We start from the raw sequence: 20,000 nt of genomic DNA, 5'->3' as shown, positions 1-20,000 counted from the left end.
GATAAATAAAATACAATTGAAAAAAAAAAATGCTGACATCTCTCAACGAATTCTCAAATTGACCCACTATTTACATTGTCTTGAAATACACTAAAATTGGGGTATAAATGTATTTATTTATAAATGTAACATTTTCAAAAAAAAATGTGTGGAATATACTGCATAGTTATAAGACTATAGTGCTTCTAATAACAGATGTACAGACAAAGATTATCTCAGAAAGATATTCTGAATATTTACTGCAACAGTAAGGTGACAAATGTAAATTTCAGCTTTAACCGAACTTGATTTAGCATTTAGTCTTTTTGAAGATGTTGTCAATACTATTGTGGATCACGATTATGTCACGCCCTGATCTGTTTCACCTGTCCTCGTTATCGTCTCCACCCCCTCCAGGTGTCGCTTATTTTCCCCAGTGTATTTATCCCTGTGTTTCCTGTCTCTGTCCCAGTGTATTTATCCCTGTGTTTCCTGTCTCCCTGTACCAGTGTATTTATCCCTGTGTTTCCTGTCTCTCTGTACCAGTGTATTTATCCCTGTGTTTCCTGTCTCTCTGTACCAGTGTATTTATCCCTGTGTTTCCTGTCTCTCTGTACCAGTGTATTTATCCCTGTGTTTCCTGTCTCTCTGTACCAGTGTATTTATCCCTGTGTTTCCTGTCTCTCTGTACCAGTGTATTTATCCCTGTGTTTCCTGTCTCTCTGTACCAGTGTATTTATCCCTGTGTTTCCTGTCTCTCCGTACCAGTGTATTTATCCCTGTGTTTCCTGTCTCTCTGTACCAGTGTATTTATCCCTGTGTTTCCTGTCTCTCTGTACCAGTGTATTTATCCCTATGTTTCCTGTCTCTCCGTACCAGTGTATTTATCCCTGTGTTTCCTGTCTCTCTGTACCAGTGTATTTATCCCCGTGTTTCCTGTCTCCCTGTACCAGTGTATTTATCCCTGTGTTTCCTGTCTCTCTGTACCAGTGTATTTATCCCTGTGTTTCCTGTCTCTCTGTACCAGTGTATTTATCCCTGTGTTTCCAGTCTCTCTGTGCCAGTGTATTTATCCCCGTGTTTCCTGTCTCCCTGTACCAGTGTATTTATCCCTGTGTTTCCTGTCTCTCTGTCCCAGTGTATTTATCCCTGTGTTTCCTGTCTCCCTGTACCAGTGTATTTATCCCCGTGTTTCCTGTCTCCCTGTACCAGTGTATTTATCCCTGTGTTTCCTGTCTCTCTGTACCAGTGTATTTATCCCTGTGTTTCCTGTCTCTCTGTACCAGTGTATTTATCCCTGTGTTTCCTGTCTCTGTCCCAGTGTATTTATCCCTGTGTTTCTTGTCTCTCTGTACCAGTGTATTTATCCCTGTGTTTCCAGTCTCTCTGTGCCAGTGTATTTATCCCTGTGTTTCCTGTCTCTCTGTACCAGTGTATTTATCCCTGTGTTTCATGTCTCTGTCCCAGTGTATTTATCCCTGTGTTTCCTGTCTCTCTGTACCAGTGTATTTATCCCTGTGTTTCCTGTCTCTCTGTACCAGTGTATTTATCCCTGTGTTTCCTGTCTCTCTGTACCAGTGTATTTATCCCTGTGTTTCCTATTTCTCTGTACCAGTGTATTTATCCCTGTGTTTCCTGTCTCCCTGTACCAGTGTATTTATCCCTGTGTTTCCTGTCTCTGTCCCAGTGTATTTATCCCTGTGTTTCCTGTCTCTCTGTACCAGTGTATTTATCCCTGTGTTTCCTGTCTCTGTCCCAGTGTATTTATCCCTGTGTTTCCTGTCTCTCTGTACCAGTGTAATTATCTCTGTGTTTCCTGTCTCTGTCCCAGTGTATTTATCCCTGTGTTTCCTGTCTCTATGTACCAGTGTATTTATCCCTGTGTTTCCTGTCTCTGTCCCAGTGTATTTATCCCTGTGTTTCCTGTCTCCCTGTACCAGTGTATTTATCCCTGTGTTTCCTGTCTCTGTCCCAGTGTATTTATCCCTGTGTTTCCTGTCTCTCTGTACCAGTGTATTTATCCCTGTGTTTCCTGTCTCTCTGTGCCAGTGTATTTATCCCTGTGTTTCCTGTCTCTCTGTACCAGTGTATTTATCCCTGTGTTTCCTGTCTCTCTGTACCAGAGTATTTATGCCTGTGTTTCCTGTCTCTCTGTCCCAGTGTATTTATCCCTGTGTTTCCTGTCTCTCTGTACCAGTGTATTTATCCCTGTGTTTCCTGTCTCTCTGTGCCAGTGTATTTATCCCTGTGTTTCCTGTCTCTCTGTACCAGTGTATTTATCCCTGTGTTTCCTGTCTCTCTGTGCCAGTGTATTTATCCCTGTGTTTCCTGTCTCTCTGTGCCAGTGTATTTATCCCTGTGTTTCCTGTCTCTCTGTGCCAGTGTATTTATCCCTGTGTTTCCTGTCTCTCTGTACCAGTGTATTTATCCCTGTGTTTCCTGTCTCTCTGTACCAGAGTATTTATGCCTGTGTTTCCTGTCTCTCTGTCCCAGTGTATTTATCCCTGTGTTTCCTGTCTCTCTGTACCAGTGTATTTATCCCTGTGTTTCCTGTCTCTCTGTGCCAGTGTATTTATCCCTGTGTTTCCTGTCTCTCTGTACCAGTGTATTTATCCCTGTGTTTCCTGTCTCTCTGTGCCAGTGTATTTATCCCTGTGTTTCCTGTCTCTCTGTGCCAGTGTATTTATCCCTGTGTTTCCTGTCTCTCTGTGCCAGTGTATTTATCCCTGTGTTTCCTGTCTCTCTGTGCCAGTGTATTTATCCCTGTGTTTCCTGTCTCTCTGTGCCAGTGTATTTATCCCTGTGTTTCCTGTCTCTCTGTGCCAGTGTATTTATCCCTGTGTTTCCTGTCTCTCTGTACCAGTGTATTTATCCCTGTGTTTCCTGTCTCTCTGTGCCAGTGTATTTATCCCTGTGTTTCCTGTCTCTCTGTTTCCTTGTGCTATTTTCTTTTTGATAGTTTACCTGGTTTTGACCCCTGCCTGACCCCTGCCTGTCTCTGGACTACTTGCCCGCCTGCCTGATCATCCTGCCTGATCATCCTGCCTGGTCATCCTGCCTGGTCATCCTGCCTGGTCATCCTGCCTGATCATCCTGTTTGATCATCCTGTCTGATCATCCTGCCTGCCCTGACCTTGATTCTGCCTGCCCTGACCTTGACTCTGTCTTCCCTGACCTTGAGTCTGCCTGCCCTGACCTTGACTCTGTCTGCCCTGACCTTGAGTCTGTCTGCCCTGACCATGACTCTGCCTGCCCTGACCTTGACTCTGTCTTCCCTGACCTTGAGTCTGCCTGCCCTGACCTTGACTCTGCCTGCCCTGACCTTGAGTCTGCCTGCCCTGACCTTGAGTCTGTCTGCCCTGACCTTGACTCTGCCTGCCCTGACCTTGACTGTCTGCCCTGACCATGACTCTGTCTGCCCTGACCTTGAGTCTGCCTGCCCTGACCTTGAGTCTGCCTGCCCTGACCTTGACTCTGCCTGCCCTGACCTTGACTCTGCCTGCCCTGACCTTGACTCTGCCTGCCCTGACCTTGACTCTGCCTGCCCTGACCTTGATTCTGCCTGCCCTGACCTTGACTCTGCCTGCCCTGACCTTGACTCTACCTGTCCTTCGGTACCTTTTGGACTTTTTGCCTGTCCACGACCATCCTCTTCTCGGGGTGATTCATCTCTATTGGATTAATACATATTCTCAGACTCCAACCATCTGCCTCCTGTGTTTGCGTCTGGGTCTCATCTTGCGTCATGATAGATTACTTCATTGGCAAAGTGGGCAAACTTAGAAATTCAAACAACGAACAGTGAGCCATTGTAATCATGCATATAATGACAAAAAAAAGCATTGTGCGTTTGAATTTCATAACATTTGTGTGAGAGAGGTGGAGAAATTATTGTTATCGATCAGTAATGACAAACCTCTTGGCATTGATGGCTACAGAGGATGGTAGCTGACTCTATAGCCACACCTACTGAGGATGGTAGCTGACTCTATAGCCACACCTACTGAGGATGGTAGCTGACTCTATAGCCACATCTACTGAGGATGGTAGCTGACTCTATAGTCACTCCTACTGAGGATGGTAGCTGACTCTATAGCCACACCTACTGAGGATGGTAGCTGACTCTATAGCCACACCTACTGAGGATGGTAGGTGACTCTATAGCCAATCCTACTGAGGATGGTATCTGACTCTATAGCCACACCTACTGAGGATGGTATCTGACTCTATAGCCACTCCTACTGAGGATGGTAGCTGACTCTATAGCCACACCTACTGAGGATGGTAGCTGACTCTATAGTCACTCCTACTGAGGATGGTAGCTGACTCTATAGCCACTCCTACTGAGGATGGTATCTGACTCTATAGCCACTCCTACTGAGGATGGTAGCTGACTCTATAGCCACTCCTACTGAGGATGGTAGCTGACTCTATAGCCACTCCTACTGAGGATGGTATCTGACTCTATAGCCACTCCTACTGAGGATGGTAGCTGACTCTATAGTCACTCCTACTGAGGATGGTAGCTGACTCTATAGTCACTCCTACTGAGGATGGTGGCTGACTCTATAGCCACTCCTACTGAGGATGGTAGCTGACTCTATAGCCACTCCTGTCTGTCATATCTTTAATCTGAGCCTGGAGAAAATACTTTGACCTCTGGCCTGGAAGGAAGCCAAAGTCATTCCGCTACCCAAGAGTGTTAAAGCGGCCTTAACTGGTTCTAACAGCCGACCTATCAGCTTGCTGCCAGCTCTTAGCAAACTGTTTGAAAAAAAATGTGTTTGACCAAATACAATGCAATTTTTCTGTAAACAAATGAACAGACTTTCAGCACTCTTATAGAGAAGGACACTCAACATGTACTGCCCTGGCACAAATGACTGACGACTGGTTGAAAGAACTTGTTAAGAAGATTGTGGGAGCTTCTTGTTAGATTTCGGTGCAGATGTTGTTGAAAACGTTAAAAACAACATAATGACAAAGTAAAACATTTTTAGATAATTTTGCCAAATGTATTAAAAAATAAATAAACAATAATTTCATAAGTACAGAAAATATCATGTACAGTGCCTTGTGAAAGTATTCACCCCCTTGGCATTTTTCCTATTTTGTTGCCTTACAACCTGGAGTTAAAATAGTTTTTCTTTTGGGGGGGGGGGGGGGGGGGGGGGTTGTTGTATCATTTGATTTACACATTTTGAAGATGCTAAACATTTTTTATTGTGGAACAAACAAGAAATAAGACAAAAAAAAAACAGAAAACTTGAGCGTGCATAACTATTCCAGGGGCAGAAGGACAGGTCAGGGATTCAATCCAGCAACCTTTCAGTCTAACAACTAGGCTACCTGTCGTCCCTACACTCTAACCACTAGACTACCTGCCGTCCCTACGCTCTAACCACTAGGCTTCCTGCCGTCCCTACACTCTAACCACTAGACTACCTGTCGTCCCTACACTCTAACCACTAGACTACCTGCCGTCCCTACGCTCTAACCACTAGGCTACCTGCCGTCCCTACACTCTAACCACTAGACTACCTGTCGTCCGTACACTCTAACCACTAGGCTACCTGCCGTCCCTACACTCTAACCACTAGGCTACCTGTCGTCCCTACACCCTAACCACTAGACTACCTGCCGTCCCTACACTCTAACCACTAGGCTACCTGCCGTCCCTACACTCTAACCACTAGGCTACCTGTCGTCCCTACACCCTAACCACTAGACTACCTGCCGTCCCTACACTCTAACCACTAGGCTACCTGCCGTCCCTACACTCTAACCACTAGGCTACCTGTCGTCCCTACACCCTAACCACTAGACTACCTGCCGTCCCTACGCTCTAACCACTAGGCTTCCTGCCGTCCCTACACTCTAACCACTAGACTACCTGCCGTCCCTACACTCTAACCACTAGGCTACCTGTCGTCCCTACACCCTAACCACTAGACTACCTGCCGTCCCTGCGCTCTAACCACTAGGCTTCCTGCCGTCCCTACACTCTAACCACTAGACTACCTGCCGTCCCTACGCTCTAACCACTAGGCTACCTGCCGTCCCTACGCTCTAACCACTAGACTACCTGCCGTCCCTACGCTCTAACCACTAGGCTACCTGCCGTCCCTACGCTCTAACCACTAGACTACCTGCCGTCCCTACGCTCTAACCACTAGGCTACCTGCTGTCCCTACACTCTAACCACTATACTACCTGCCGTCCCTACGCTCTAACCACTAGGCTACCTGCCGTCCCTACACTCTAACCACTAGACTACCTGCCGTCCCTACACTCTAACCACTAGGCAACCTGCCGCCTCTAACCACTAGGCTACCTGCCGCCCCTACACTCTAACCACTAGGCTACCTGCCTCCCCTACACTCTAACCACTAGGCTACCTGCCGTCCCTACACTCTTACTACTAGGCTACCTGCCGTCCCTACACTCTAACTACTAAACTACCTGCCGTCCCTACACTCTAACCACTAGGCTACCTGCCGTCCCTACACTCTAACCACTAGGCTACCTGCCGTCCCAACACTCTAACCACTAGTCTACCTGCCGTCCCTACACTCTAACCACTAGGCTACCTGCCGTCCCTACACTCTAGCCACTAGACTACCTGCCGTCCCTACACTCCAACCACTAGGCAACCTGCCGCCTCTAACCACTAGGCTACCTGCCGCCCCTACACTCTAACCACTAGGCTACCTGCCGCCCCTACACTCTAACCACTAGGCTACCTGCCGTCCCTACACTCTAACCGCTAGGCTACCTGCCTCCCCTACACTCTAACCACTAAGCTACCTGCCTCCCCTACACTCTAACCACTAGGCTACCTGCCGTCCCTACACTCTAACCACTAGGCTACCTGCCTCCCCTACACTCTAACCACTAGGCTACCTGCCTCCCCTACACTCTAACCACTAGACTATCTGCCGTCCCTACACTCTAACCACTAGGCTACCTGCCGTTCCTACACTCTAACCACTAGGCTACCTGCCGTCCCTACACTCTAACCACTAGGCTACCTGCCGTCCCTACACTCTAACCACTAGGCTACCTGCCGTCCCTACACTCTACCACTAGGCTACCTGCCGTCCCTACACTCTAACCACTAGGCTACCTGCCGTCCCTACACTCTAACCACTAGGCTACCTGCCGTCCCTACACTCTAACCACTAGGCTACCTGCCGTCCCTACACTCTAACCACTAGACTACCTGCCGTCCCTACACTCTAACCACTAGGCTACCTGCCTCCCCTACACTCTAACCACTAGGCTACCTGCCTCCCCTACACTCTAACCACTAGACTATCTGCCGTCCCTACACTCTAACCACTAGGCTACCTGCCGTTCCTACACTCTAACCACTAGGCTACATGCCGTCCCTACACTCTAACCACTAGGCTACCTGCCGTCCCTACACTCTAACCACTAGGCTACCTGCCGTCCCTACACTCTACCACTAGGCTACCTGCCGTCCCTACACTCTAACCACTAGGCTACCTGCCGTCCCTACACTCTAACCACTAGGCTACCTGCCGTCCCTACACTCTAACCACTAGGCTACCTGCCGTCCCTACACTCTAACCACTAGACTACCTGCCGTCCCTACACTCTAACCACTAGGCTACCTGCCGTTCCTACACTCTAACCACTAGACTACCTGCCGTCCCTACACTCTAACCACTAGGCTACCTGCCGTCCCTACACTCTAACCACTAGGCTACCTGCCGTCCCTACACTCTAACCACTAGGCTACCTGCCATCCCTACACTCTAACCACTAGGCTACCTGCCGTCCCTACACTCTAACCACTAGGCTACCTGCCGTCCCTACAGTCTAACCACTAGTCTACCTGCCGTCCCTACACTCTAACCACTAGGTTACCTGCCTCCCCTACACTCTAACCACTAGGCTACCTGCCTCCCCTACACTCTATCCACTAGGCTACCTGCCGTCCCTACACTCTAACTACTAGGCTACCTGCCGTCCCTACACTCTAACCACTAGGCTACCTGCCGTCCCTACACTCTAACCACTAGGCTACCTGCCGTCCCTACACTCTAACCACTAGGCTACCTGCCGTCCCTACACTCTAACCACTAGGCTACCTGCCGTCCCTACACTCTAACCACTAGGCTACCTGCCGTCCCTACACTCTAACCACTAGGCTACCTGCCGTCCCTACACTCTAACCACTAGGCTACCTGCCGTCCCTACACTCTAACCACTAGGCTACCTGCCGTCCCTACACTCTAACCACTAGGCTACCTGCCGTCCCAACACTCTAACCACTAGGCTACCTGCCGTCCCTACACTCTAACCACTAGGCTACCTGCCGTTCCTACACTCTAACCACTAGGCTACCTGCCGTCCCTACACTCTAACCACTAGGCTACCTGCCGTCCCTACACTCTAACCACTATACTACCTGCCGTCCCTACGCTCTAACCACTAGGCTACCTGCCGTCCCTACACTCTAACCACTAGGCAACCTGCCGCCTCTAACCACTAGGCTACCTGCCGTCCCTACACTCTAACCACTAGGCTACCTGCCGTCCCTACACTCTAACCACTAGGCTACCTGCCGTCCCTACACTCTAACCACTAGGCTACCTGCCGTCCCTACACTCTAACCACTAGACTACCTGCCGTCCCTACACTCTAACCACTAGGCTACCTGCCGTTCCTACACTCTAACCACTAGACTACCTGCCGTCCCTACACTCTAACCACTAGGCTACCTGCCGTCCCTACACTCTAACCACTAGGCTACCTGCCGTCCCTACACTCTAACCACTAGACTACCTGCCGTCCCTACACTCTAACCACTAGGCTACCTGCCGTCCCTACAGTCTAACCACTAGTCTACCTGCCGTCCCTACACTCTAACCACTAGGTTACCTGCCTCCCCTACACTCTAACCACTAGGCTACCTGCCTCCCCTACACTCTATCCACTAGGCTACCTGCCGTCCCTACACTCTAACTACTAGGCTACCTGCCGTCCCTACACTCTAACTACTAGGCTACCTGCCTCCCCTACACTCTATCCACTAGGCTACCTGCCGTCCCTACACTCTAACTACTAGGCTACCTGCCGTCCCTACACTCTAACCACTAGGCTACCTGCCTCCCCTACACTCTAACCACTAGACTACCTGCCGACCCTACACTCTAACCACTAGGCTACCTGCCGTCCCTACACTCTAACCACTAGGCTACCTGCCGTCCCTACACTCTAACCACTATACTACCTGCCGTCCCTACACTCTAACCACTAGGCTACCTGCCGTCCCTACACTCTAACCACTAGGCTACCTGCCGTCCCAACACTCTAACCACTAGGCTACCTGCCGTCCCTACACTCTAACCACTAGGCTACCTGCCGTTCCTACACTCTAACCACTAGGCTACCTGCCGTCCCTACACTCTAACCACTAGGCTACCTGCCGTCCCTACACTCTAACCACTATACTACCTGCCGTCCCTACGCTCTAACCACTAGGCTACCTGCCGTCCCTACACTCTAACCACTAGGCAACCTGCCGCCTCTAACCACTAGGCTACCTGCCGTCCCTACACTCTAACCACTAGGCTACCTGCCGTCCCTACACTCTAACCACTAGGCTACCTGCCGTCCCTACACTCTAACCACTAGGCTACCTGCCGTCCCTACACTCTAACCACTAGACTACCTGCCGTCCCTACACTCTAACCACTAGGCTACCTGCCGTTCCTACACTCTAACCACTAGACTACCTGCCGTCCCTACACTCTAACCACTAGGCTACCTGCCGTCCCTACACTCTAACCACTAGGCTACCTGCCGTCCCTACACTCTAACCACTAGACTACCTGCCGTCCCTACACTCTAACCACTAGGCTACCTGCCGTCCCTACAGTCTAACCACTAGTCTACCTGCCGTCCCTACACTCTAACCACTAGGTTACCTGCCTCCCCTACACTCTAACCACTAGGCTACCTGCCTCCCCTACACTCTATCCACTAGGCTACCTGCCGTCCCTACACTCTAACTACTAGGCTACCTGCCGTCCCTACACTCTAACTACTAGGCTACCTGCCTCCCCTACACTCTATCCACTAGGCTACCTGCCGTCCCTACACTCTAACTACTAGGCTACCTGCCGTCCCTACACTCTAACCACTAGGCTACCTGCCTCCCCTACACTCTAACCACTAGACTACCTGCCGACCCTACACTCTAACCACTAGGCTACCTGCCTCCCCTACACTCTAACCACTAGGCTACCTGCCTCCCCTACACTCTAACCACTAGGCTACCTGCCGTCCCTACACTCTAACCACTAGACTACCTGCCGTCCCTACACTCTAACCACTAGGCTACCTGCCGTCCCTACAGTCTAACCACTAGTCTACCTGCCGTCCCTACACTCTAACCACTAGGTTACCTGCCTCCCCTACACTCTAACCACTAGGCTACCTGCCTCCCCTACACTCTAACCACTAGGCTACCTGCCGTCCCTACACTCTAACCACTAGGCTACCTGCCGTCCCTACACTCTAACCACTAGGCTACCTGCCGTCCCTACACCCTAACCACTAGACTACCTGCCGTCCCTACACTCTAACCACTAGGCTACCTGCCACCCCTACACTCTAACCACTAGGCTACCTACCGTCCCCACACTCTAACTACTAGGCTACCTGCCGTCCCTACACTCTAACCACTAGTCTACCTGCCGCGCCTACACTCTAACCACTAGGTTACCTGCCTCCCCTACACTCTAACCACTAGTCTACCTGCCATCCCTACACTCTAACCACTAGACTACCTGCCGTCCCAACACTCTAACCACTAGGCTACCTGCCGTCCCTACACTCTAACCACTAGGCTACCTGCCGCCCCTACACTCTAACCACTAGTCTACCTGCCATCCCTACACTCTAACCACTAGACTACCTGCCGTCCCTACACTCTAACCACTAGGCTACCTGCCATCCCTACACTCTAACCACTAGGCTACCTACCGTCCCTACACTCTGACCACTAGACTACCTGCCGTCCCTACACTCTAACCACTAGGCTACCTGCCGTCCCTACACTCTAACCACTAGTCTACCTGCCTCCCCTACACTCTGACCACTAGGCTACCTGCCGTCCCTACACTCTAACCACTAGGCTACCTGCCGTCCCTACACTCTAACCACTAGACTACCTGCCGACCCGTACATTTTTTTAACATTTTAGTAACATAAATATTTTTACTCAAGTAGTATTTTTTAACATTTTAGTAACATAAATATTTTTACTCAAGTAGTATTTTACTGGGGGACTTTCACTTGAGTCATTTTCTATTAAGGAATCTTTACTTTTACTCAAGTATGACAATAGGGTACTTCTTCCCACCTATGCTAGTACTTTCCTTCCTTCCTCCCTCCTCTCGGTCTTTCCCCGAGTTACAATGAGTTCTAATGCTGCAGTGGTTTAAACTCTGCTCCTCTGTCCTTGCGACACTTTACACACACACACACACACACACACACACACACACACACACACACACACACACACACACACACACACACACACACACACACACACACACACACACACACACACACACACACAGGGGACGAGAGGGCAGCAGCCACGCTGGCGTTTAATATCTTACCGTTAGACATCCCATCAGGCTTTGCTCAAAGGGTCGTTGGAAGGCCCGGGGGTCACCGCACCAGTCCAGCAGCTCTGTCGCTGCCGTCTGGAAGTTGGCGGGGTTCTGTAAGTGCTAAGGAAGAACAAGAGGTACAAACATAAAGGAAAGGTCGTTAAAGGGTCAAATAACAGACAAATGTCAAAGGTCACAAACACATTTCCGTGTGTGAGGTTACAGGAGAAGATTATTAGTGCATTTAACCTAGATGATTCTATGTAACCAGAAAATATTATATACTATAATTCTATAGCACTTCTATAGTATGTAGATTAATGTATAGTGTACACACATCATATTATTCAGCCTGCTATGAGAGAGAGAGAGAGAGAGAGAGAGAGAGACAGAGAGAGACAGAGAGAGAGAGAGAGACAGAGAGAGACAGAGAGGGACAGAAAGGGACAGAGAGAGACAGAGAGAGACAGAGAGAGAGAGAGAGACAGAGAGAGACAGAGAGAGAGAGAGAGAGAGAGAGAGAGAGACAGAGAGAGACAGAGAGAGAGAGAGAGACAGAGAGAGACAGAGAGGGACAGAAAGGGACAGAGAGAGAGAGAGAGAGAGAGAGAGACAGAGAGAGACAGAGAGAGAGAGAGAGACAGAGAGAGACAGAGAGGGACAGAAAGGGACAGAGAGAGAGAGGGACAGAGAGGGACAGAGAGAGAGAGAGAGACAGAGAGAGAGAGAGAGACAGAGAGAGAGAGAGAGACAGAGAGAGAGAGAGAGAGACAGAGAGAGACAGAGAGAGACAGAGAGAGAGAGAGACAGAGAGAGACAGAGAGGCAGAGAGAGAGAGAGGGACAGAGAGGGACAGAGAGAGAGAGAGAGAGAGAGAGAGAGAGAGAGAGAGAGACAGAGAGGGACAGAGAGAGAGACAGAGAGGGACAGAGAAAGAGAGAGGGACAGAGAGGGACAGAGAGCGCGAGAGAGAGAGAGAAGGACAGAGAGTGAGAGAGAGAGAAGGACAGAGAGAGAGAGAGAGAGAGACAAAGACAGAGAGAGAAGGACAGAGAGCGAGAGAGAGCGAGAGAGTGAGAAGGACAGAGAGAGGGAGAGAGAGAGAGAGTGTCTGTGTTACCAAGGACACCGTAACAGTAAAACGACAGGGGCCGAATCAATAAAACAATGAACAATGAAAAGCACTAAATGCAAAAAAAATGTAAACTCATGTATTTATTGACATTAAGGAATAAACATAAGAAATAAGGTACACGTCCAATATTCTTCCAGAACATTGTGTTAATGTAGTGGTACATTGTGTTAATAATGGTGTGGTACATTGTGTTAATAATGGTGTGGTACATTGTGTTAATAATGGTGTGGTACATTGTGTCATTTTTAAAAAACAGATGTCAATCTCAATGTGAATAAATCCCAGATTAAAACAGATGTCAATCTCAATGTGATTAAATCCCTAGTTAAATAAAGGGACAATAAGGCATCTCTCTCCTGTCTTCTCTTCTCCTCTCCTCTCTGAAGCAGTTTATTGCCTTTCTGCAGAGAGATTATACTCACACGTTGCTTTGCCCTTTGGGGTTGTGCTTGCTAGGTTACAAATAAGAAACCCAGTCCACAGCTAAGCAGCATCAAAAAGGCACACAGCGCAGCTTGTCATGTTGAACTGAAGATGCTTGCTTTGATTTCCAACTCCTCCAACACACCTGGGTTCAATCTGTATTCAACATATTTCAATTACCGTCTGCGTTTGCTCTAGCCTGCACGAAGAGCCAGGTGGACTGGGTTTGCTTTGCAGTTTTACAGTTCTATTCTATTGGTTCAGGTTTGAGCCAGGCGGGCTAAATCGAGCCCAGATCGAGTATTTTAAATGATTTCTAATACTATTTAAAACCAGGTCTGTTCCTCTCCTCTGTAAGAGACAGGAAGGGGGGGGGGGGAAGCAGCAGACTAGTTACAGTCAGAAGGTTTGTCTTCTTCTCTTTAGGTGGCAGTAGAGGTCAGCATTTGATTAGCCTCCAAATCCATTGGTAAAGGCAGCGTTTGACAAGGGCCAGATGAAACCAGTCTTGTGTGTATTTCATGTGGAGTCCTAGACCATTTCCCTGCAGAGTAAATCTTTGTTCAGGGTAGGGGCGGGTGTATGTTTGTGCACTGTGTGTGCGTGTGTGTGTGTGTGTGTGTGTGTGTGTGTGTGTGTGTGTGTGTGTGTGTGTGTGTGTGTGAAGGGGGTTAAGAGCATGTGAATCCTGCTGTTGGATAGAGTCAGCTCTGGAGAAACTCACATTCAGAGATGCTAAATATAGATTAGACTGGAAGATAAACACACACTCAATCAGTGTACGAAGGATGGGGGGAGGGGGAGGGGGGAGAGGTAGATGAGAGAGAGAGGAGATGGAGAGGAGAGAGAGAGATGGAGAGGAGAGAGAGAGAGAGAGAGGAGATGGAGGAGAGAGAGAGATGGAGAGGAGAGAGAGAGAGAGAGAGGAGATGGAGAGGAGAGAGAGAGGATATGTAGAGAGAGAAAGAAGAGATGGAGAGGAGAGAGGTAAATGGGAGAGAGAGGAGACAAAGAGAGAAAGAGAGAGAGGAGAGATGGAGAGGAGAGAGAGGGAGAGATGGAGAGGAGAGATGAGATGTAGAAAGAGAGAGAGAGAGAGAGAGAGAGAGGAGAGATGGAGAAGAGAGAGAGGGAGAGATGAGATGTAGAAAGAGAGAGAGAGAGAGAGAGAGAGAGAGAGAGAGAGAGAGAGAGAGAGAGAGAGAGAGAGAGAAAGAGAGAGAGAGGAGAGATGGAGAAGAGAGAGAGGGAAGAGAGAGGTAGATGAGAGAGAGAGGGAGAGATGAGATGTAGAAAGAGAGAGAGAGAGAAGAGAGGTAGATGAGAGAGAGGAGAAGAGATGGGAAGTAGAGAGATACATATATATATAGAGAGAAGGAGGAATTGTTTGGAGGGATATGTTATGTATAAAGGAGGTAAAACATAAAACCATTATCACTGTGGATTGTAGTGATCACTGTTCAACCTCATTATCACTGTGGATTGAGTGATTACTGTTCAACACCATTATCACTGTGCTTTGTAGTGATTACTGTTCAACACCATTATCACTGTGCTTTGTAGTAATTACTGTTCAACACCATTATCACTGTGGCTTGTAGTGATTACTGTTCAACACCATTATCACTGTGCTTTGTAGTGATTACTGTTCAACACCATTATCACTGTGCTTTGTAGTGATTACTGTTCAACACATTATCACTGTGGCTTGTAGTGATTACTGTTCAACACCATTATCACTGTGGCTTGTAGTGATTACTGTTCAACACCATTATCACTGTGCTTTGTAGTGATTACTGTTCAACACCATTATCACTGTGCTTTGTAGTAATTACTGTTCAACACCATTATCACTGTGGCTTGTAGTGATTACTGTTCAACACCATTATCACTGTGGCTTGTAGTGATTACTGTTCAACACCATTATCACTGTGCTTTGTAGTGATTACTGTTCAACACCATTATCACTGTGCTTTGTAGTGATTACTGTTCAACACATTATCACTGTGGCTTGTAGTGATTACTGTTCAACACCATTATCACTGTGGCTTGTAGTGATTACTGTTCAACACCATTATCACTGTGGCTTGTAGTGATTACTGTTCAACACCATTATCACTGTGGCTTGTAGTGATTACTGTTCAACACATTATCACTGTGGCTTGTAGTGATTACTGTTCAACACCATTATCACTGTGGCTTGTAGTGATTCTGTTCAACACATTATCACTGTGGCTTGTAGTGATTACTGTTCAACACCATTATCACTGTGGCTTGTAGTGATTACTGTCCAACACATTATCACTGTGGCTTGTAGTGATTACTGTTCTTTGCACTCAGAACAATTGGTCACACCAAGTGTGTTAACGGCTGCTGCTCTTGCTGCGCTCGCTTGGCACTGCCACCTCGCAGATGTTGCCTCTTTCTCCAGCCAAAACCCACCAATCAAGCCTAACTAGTGGCCAAGAGACATATACTATCCCCTGGGCGGGAGACTGCTCCAACATGTTTACACACTCCAGAACAGCCAGAAAGACACAGAGAGACACGGAGAGACACGGAGAGACTGCTCCAACATGTTTACACACTCCAGAACAGCCAGAAAGACACAGAGAGACACGGAGAGACACGGAGAGACACGGAGAGACTGCTCCAACATGTTTACACACTCCAGAACAGCCAGAAAGACACAGAGAGACACGGAGAGACACGGAGAGACTGCTCCAACATGTTTACACACTCCAGAACAGCCAGAGAGACACGGAGAGACACGGAGAGACACGGAGAGACACGGAGAGACACGGAGAGACTGCTCCAACATGTTTACACACCCCAGAACAGCCAGAAAGACACGGAGAGACACGGAGAGACACGGAGAGACACGGAGAGACTGCTCCAACATGTTTACACACTCCAGAACAGCCAGAAAGACACAGAGAGACACGGAGAGACACGGAGAGACACGGACTGATACTGTCATGTATGTCTCGGGATGCAGCCACCTTACAGACAAAATGATTGACAAATTAGTGTGTATTATTTTATTTTTATTTAACCTTTATTTAACCAGGCAAGTCAGTTTAAGAACAAATTCTTAACTCAATGTTCAGGGGCAGAACGACAGCTCGGGGGTTTGAACTTGCAACCTTCCGGTTACTAGTCCAACACTCTAACCACTAGGCTAACCTGCAGCCCCTATTAGCCTGTATCAAGGGTTTAATCAACATAAATCTATTAAGTCTATTACCCCCTTCATAACACCTCCTCTATTACCCTTCGTAACATTTAGTCTATTACCCTTCATAACACCTCATCTATTACCCTTCATAACATTTAGTCTATTACCCTTCATAATATTTAGTCTATTACCCTTCATAACATTTAGTCTATTACCCCCTTCATAACACCTCATCTATTACCCTTCATAACATTTAGTATATTACCCTTCATAACACCTCATCTATTACCCTTCATAACATTTAGTCTATTACCCTTCATAATATTTAGTCTATTACCCTTCATAACACCTCATCTATTACCCTTCATAACAGTGACGCTCCCCATCCAACCTGACAGAGCTTGAGAGGATCTGCAGAGAAGAACGTGGAGAAACTCCCCAAATACAGGTGTGCCAAGCTTGTAGCGTCATACCCAAGAACACTCAATGCTGTAATCGCTGCCAAGGGTGCTTTAACAAAGTACTGAGTAAAGGGTGAAAACTTATGTAAATGTGCTATTTGAGTTTTTTTTGCTTTGTCATTATGGGGAATTGTGTGTTGATTGAGGACGTAAACAAAAACAATTTAATCCATTTCAGAATAAGGCTGTAACGTAACAAAAATGTAGAAAAAGTCACGAGGTCTTGAATACTTCCCGAAAACGGTGTATACAACGAGCAAAGTGATTATCTGTACGTGGCTGCTATGTAAGTGAACTGCGTGTATTCATTTAGCCGATTCTGTTGAAAAACGAATGAAATGCGGGAAAAACATACCCAAATTTGTCCAATAGAAACTCTCGTTTGCAAAAGTTGGACTAATGATTACACCCTAGATCAGCTAGATGCAGGCAAGAGGTGATACCGTTGGACTAATGATTACACCCTAGGTCAGCTAGATGCAGGCAAGAGGTGATACCGTTGGACTAATGATTACACCCTAGGTCAGCTAGATGCAGACAAGAGGTGATACCGTTGGACTAATGATTACACCCTAGGTCAGCTAGATGCGGGCAAGTCTGTATTGAATGTGTCAATGTCTTTCACCTAATTTACTCAAAATTCTCTCAACCTGTGTGCACCTATGTTGTAAACGTTCATTCATAGGCTAGGTTGTAGCAACCTCATGATGGATAAAGGGAAAATGTGAGTATCATGTAGTAGCCTAAACCTATAGATGTTACATTGAACTGGGTGAATGGAATAGGAATGACAGTAACCTAAACCTATTGATGTTACATTGAACTGGGTGAATGGAATATGAATGACAGTCATCCAATATGCTGTAATAGAAATAAGGCCGTGCTCCCTCATCATTAATGGCACCGACCACCACTGTTGTGCTAGTCTCTCTCTCTCTCTGTGTGTGTGTGTGTGTGTGTGTGTGTGTGTGTGTGTGTGTGTGTGTGTGTGTGTGTGTGTGTGTGTGTGTGTGTGTGTGTGTGGCATCCGGATAAACTCGCTCACTTAGCACAGCAGCAGCAGCAGCAGCAGCAGCCCAGAATGCATTGCAACAGCAGTAGCTCTGCCCCCCCCCCCCCATGAGACGTAATGTATTAGACTCCTCTCTCCTCATGTGTTTATACAGTGATACTACAAGCAACAGTAAATGCTACAGTGTTTTGAGTGGTGTGCATTACAACCCATAGAAACAGAACCAAAAGCACAGAACACATTGTTGTGAACAGATAACCTGTATTTCTTTATCTACAACCTGTGTCCTTAATTGGCTCCCTATTCCCTATGTATTGACCAATTAGATTTGGTTAGGTGTGGGTGGTCCTCTTGATGGCCAATTCTACGCAATTTAAATAAAATGTTGCTGTTTTAAAGCAAGTTTAATGCAATTCTACCCATTTTACCATGTGGTGGAAAGAAAATATTTTTTTTTTTTTTACATTTTAACCCACATTTTCTGCAATTCTACTCATTGTGCCATGATTGTGATGTCTGAGTGAGGTTCGAGGCCCCTGAGCACGTGGCCTGCCAGGTTGGTATTCAGCCATGATTACTACACGTTTAGATAGCTTGCTAGGCTAACCTGCTAATGTAAAAAAAATATTACTACACGTTTAGATAGCTTGCTAGGCTAACCTGCTAATGTAAACAAATGATTACTACACGTTTAGATAGCTTGCTAGGCTAACCTGCTAATGTAAAAAATATTATTACTACACGTTTAGATAGCTTGCTAGGCTAACCTGCTAATGTAAACAAATGATTACTACACGTTTACGCGGACGCAGCCGTCCGCGACCGGGAGACCCATGGGGCGGCGCACAATTGGCCCAGCGTCGTCCGGGTTAGGGGAGGGTTTGGCCAGTAGGGATGTTCTTGTCCCATCGCTCTCTAGCGACCCCTGTGGTTGGCCGGGTGCAGTGCACGCTGACACGTTCACCAGGTGTACGGTTCTTTCTCCGACACATTGGTGCGGCTGGCTTCCGGGTTAAGCAGGCAAGAAGCAGTGTGGCTTGGCTGGGTTGTGTTTCGGTGGACGCACGGCTCTCGACCTTCGCCTCTCCTGAGTCCGTAACAGTGATGAGACAAGACTGTAACTACCAATTGGATAACATGAAATTGGGGAGAAAAAGGGTGATTTTTTTTTTTTTTTTTTTATAAAACTAAGAGTATAAACGCAACTATTTTGAAACCGCTTTGCACACTCTTGGCATTCTCTAAACCAGCTTCATGAGGTAGTCAACTGGAATGCATTTTAATTAACAGGTGTACCTTGTTAAAAGTTAATTTGTGGAATCTCATTCCTAATTAAATTGTGACTAGGGGGCAGTATTTTCATTTTTGGAAAAATAACGTTCCCATAGTAAACGGGATATTTTGTCAGGACAAGATGCTAGAATATGCATATATTTGACAGCTTGGGATAGAAAACACTCTACAGTTTCCAAAACTGTAAAAATATTATCTGCGAGTACAACAGAACTGATGTTGCAGGCGAGAGCCTGAGAAAAATCCCCCGTTGGGGTCCCCAGGATCCAGTCTGGGAAATGCTGCTGTAACTATTTATAAACACTAGTTAGTGAATTTTCGTCCATCAGGGACCATGTTGGAAACAAGTGGAAACTCACCTGTTTGATACATAACAGACGGTCGATGGTCTGCTGGATGTGTCTGTCCATCGACGGAATGGAGGTCATTATGTCCCTCTTTGGCCTCTACCTTCCAGCCATTAAACTAGTGACCTCTGGAAGAGAAGAGAGAGAGAGACAAAGACATTCAACTAGTGACCTCTGGAAGAGAAGAGAGAGAGACAAAGACATTAAACTAGTGACCTCTGGAAGAGAAGAGAGAGAGACAAATACATTAAACTAGTGACCTCTGGAAGAGAAGAGAGAGAGAGACAAAGACATTCAACTAGTGACCTCTGGAAGAGAAGAGATAGAGAGACAAAGACATTAAACTAGTGACCTCTGGACGAGAAGAGAGAGAGAGACAAAGACATTAAACTAGGGATCTCTGGACGAGAAGAGAGAGCGAGAGACAAAGACATTAAACTAGTGACCTCTGGACGAGAAGAGAGAGAGAGAGACAAAGACATTAAACTAGTGACCTCTGGACGAGAAGAGAGAGA

General features: G+C 47.2%; 1 protein-coding gene across 1 annotated transcript in view; it reads right to left on the bottom strand.

Moving 5' to 3' along the window:
• The window catches only part of LOC110491218 (zinc finger MIZ domain-containing protein 1), a 333,151-nt gene that overhangs the window by 114,078 nt on the left and 199,073 nt on the right, over positions 1–20,000 (bottom strand). The window contains exons 3-4 of the mRNA XM_036945991.1: positions 19,498–19,613; positions 11,643–11,756 (exon numbers count right to left, since the gene is read on the bottom strand). Of these exons, the coding sequence (XP_036801886.1) occupies positions 11,643–11,756; positions 19,498–19,566 (183 nt within the window). The 5' untranslated portion in view covers positions 19,567–19,613. The remainder of the gene's footprint in view (positions 1–11,642; positions 11,757–19,497; positions 19,614–20,000) is intronic.

The sequence above is a fragment of the Oncorhynchus mykiss genome, chromosome 16 (genome assembly GCF_013265735.2).
Source record: "Oncorhynchus mykiss isolate Arlee chromosome 16, USDA_OmykA_1.1, whole genome shotgun sequence".
Classification (NCBI taxonomy): domain Eukaryota; kingdom Metazoa; phylum Chordata; class Actinopteri; order Salmoniformes; family Salmonidae; genus Oncorhynchus; species Oncorhynchus mykiss.
The sequence above is the reverse complement of the archived record's forward strand: the minus strand, read 5'-3'. Positions and strand labels throughout refer to the sequence as shown.